At 43.7% G+C, this 2,861-nt stretch overlaps 1 protein-coding gene across 1 annotated transcript; it reads left to right on the forward strand.

Annotated features, from left to right (window-relative positions):
• The first annotated feature begins 731 nt into the window (after window positions 1-731).
• On the forward strand, window positions 732-1,493 carry LOC136263805 (uncharacterized). Its single transcript, XM_066058430.1, has one exon. It carries the CDS (start codon window positions 732-734, stop codon window positions 1,491-1,493), a length of 762 nt encoding a protein of 253 aa, XP_065914502.1.
• The last annotated feature ends 1,368 nt before the right edge of the window (window positions 1,494-2,861 follow it).

Raw genomic sequence — 2,861 nt, forward strand, 5'->3', positions numbered from 1 at the left:
TCCTTTTATCATGTTTTGCACAGGTAGTGAAAATAGGGCAGGGAACTGTACTATATTTAGATTTTCCTACAGCACGCATGCGCACGTTTTTTTGATTGTTGTACAGAAAATTGCATTGTCTTTGCAACAACCGGCCATGCGCGGTTTGAGCATGCGCGTGTTTTGAGTAATAAAAAGCGCGCTATACCGGGTATAACAGTCCGCAGGTATCGAAGCCGTTCAATTCAGCGTCAGTTAAATCATTGTATAACCGGAATTATACACACTTTTACGGCAAGTATACCAGGAATGGTAGGATCATTACTAGTTAGCAAATACCAAAACCCTGTATTGCACGCATTTTATTATTCAAAACACGCGCATGCTCAAACCGCGCATGGCCGGTAGTTGCAAAGACAATGCAATTTTCTGTAACCTGTAATACATAGTGAGCACGTTTGTAGTTGTGATGTATCTTTTCTGATCTATATGATTTGGTGTATCTTATTGGAACTTTACATGGTGTCAGAAGTGGCCGAATAAAGCGTTCCTGATTATGGAGAACTTAAAACCACCTAACGAACTTGATCTATCACCAAATGGACGTACCACTGTAGCGGAAAAATGGCGCCAATGGAAGCAAACTATGCAGTTATTTATCGATCTAACCATGTCTAAGAATACGGAAAAAGAAAAGTGCAGTGCTTTTTCTTTACACCATTGGCCAAGCTGGTCGCGACGTATACAACACAATGACCCTCAGAGAGGAGGAAGCTGATAAGATTGACATACTCTTCTCCAAATTTGAAGCATATTGCAAGCCGAAACAAAATGTGACGATCGAGCGATATCGTTTTAACACTCGCGCACAGGACGAAGAAGAAACAATTGACCAATACGTGACAGAGTTGAGACTCATTGCAAAGAACTGTGGCTATGGCGACCTGGAAGACCAGTTAGTTCGAGACAGGATAGTTTATGGAACTAACTCAGAAGAGGTGAGACAGCGTCTATTACGAATTGACGATCTATCACTTCAGAAGGCTATCTCCGTTTGTCGTGTGGACGCAGAGTCCAGGAAGAGCTCCAAGTATATTGCTGAGACGAGTGGAGAAGTGTTTGGTCTAAGGTCTAGCAATAAACCACACAGGTTCCGAAGAGAAGTCACCAAAGATACCAAGAAATTCACAGAAGGTCCAAGGCGTCCTTGTGGTTGTTGTGGTCCTGTGCACAATAGAAAGCAGTGCCCAGCATATGGCAAACGCTGCCACAAGTGCAACAAGCTCAATCATTTCTCCAAATACTGCAGAAGTTCTAATCGCACAACAGATGCAATCGAACAATGTGAGGATCCCACGGATTCAGATGATGCCGAATCACTTTTTATTGATGCTATCAAAAATGACACAGAACTCACTCTTAGTGATTGTTATACCACACTTCAAGTTGAAGGCTCAGCAGTTAAGTTCAAAGTCGACACTGGCTCACAGGTTAACATTTTGCCACTGAGATAATACAGAAAGTTGAAAACCCAGCCACCACTCACCAAATCCTCAACAAAACTTTCCGGCTATAGTGGTGGAAATCTCAAGGTGGTGGGCTGCAGCCGTATCACATGCCAACAAAGACCATTACTCTTCTATGTAGTTGACACAACACAAGACCCCATCCTTGGTCTAGCAGCATCACAAAATCTGGGCATTGTCAAGATTGTTTTAAACATAGCCCATGACACCAAGCACCCTGTGGCACAATTTCCAAAGCTTTTCAAGGGTTTAGGCTGTTTAAAAACACCCTACCACATACAAACAGATTCATCAATCACACCAGTAGTAAATCCTCCTCGAAACCAACCCGTTGCCATCAGAGATCGGCTCAAGAACACACTTGATGACATGGAAAAGATGGGTGTAGTCAGAAGAGTTGATGGGCCCACAGATTGGGTAAATTCATTGGTTGTGGTTGAGAAACCCAAAACAAAAAAAACTGCGGGTTTGCCTTGACCCCAGACATCTCAACAATGCTATACGTCGAGAGCACTTTCAACTTCCCACCCTAGAGGACATCACCACTCGATTGTCAGGAGCCAGTATTTTTTCCAAGCTAGATGCCAACCATGGCTACTGGCAAATACCTCTGTCAGAAGAGAGCCAACTGTTAACCACTTTCAACAGTCCTTTTGGTCGCTACTGTTTTCAGAGAATGCCATTTGGGATCAAATCAGCTCAAGAGGTATTTCAGAAGCGAATGTGCCAGCTTATAGGTGATTTGCCTGGAGTGGAGACTGACATTGATGATATCTTGGTATGGGGAACCAATCAGGAGGAACACGACAGTAGGCTTGCAGCAGTTTTGAAATGATGCGAGGAAATCAACCTCACTTTAAACCAAGATAAGTGTTTGTTTGGAGTCCCTGAAGTGACCTACATCGGTCATATTCTCAATGCTGAGGGTGTCAAACCTGACCCTGCAAAAGTTCGAGCCATCAAAGACATGCCAGCACCAAGCGACAAGAAGGGTGTTGAGAGGTTGCTTGGAACAATCAACTACCTGGCGAAATTCATCCCCAACATGTCAACCATCACACAACCAGTCCGAAGCTTGTTGAAGTCAGACATCATTTTTGAGTGTAAAGAGTCCCAGGAAAAGGCTTTTCAGGAAATCAAGGAAGTCCTATCAAAGCACCCTGTTCTGGCATATTTTGATGTCACCAAGCCCGTCACCATCTCATGTGATGCATCACAGTCAGGTCTTGGTGCAGTCATCCTACAAGACTCCAAGCCCATCGCGTACGTTTCTAGAGCACTCACAGATACAGAAACAAGGTACACACAAATAGAAAAGGAGTTACTTGCAGTTGTGTTTGCCTTCCACAGGTTTCA

This window comes from Dysidea avara, chromosome 8, assembly GCF_963678975.1.
Source record: "Dysidea avara chromosome 8, odDysAvar1.4, whole genome shotgun sequence".
Taxonomy (NCBI): domain Eukaryota; kingdom Metazoa; phylum Porifera; class Demospongiae; order Dictyoceratida; family Dysideidae; genus Dysidea; species Dysidea avara.

Bases quoted from the DNA above. Each gene is read 5' to 3' on its own strand.
- LOC136263805 (XM_066058430.1), top strand. From the start codon at position 732: ATGACCCTCAGAGAGGAGGAAGCTGATAAGATTGACATACTCTTCTCC.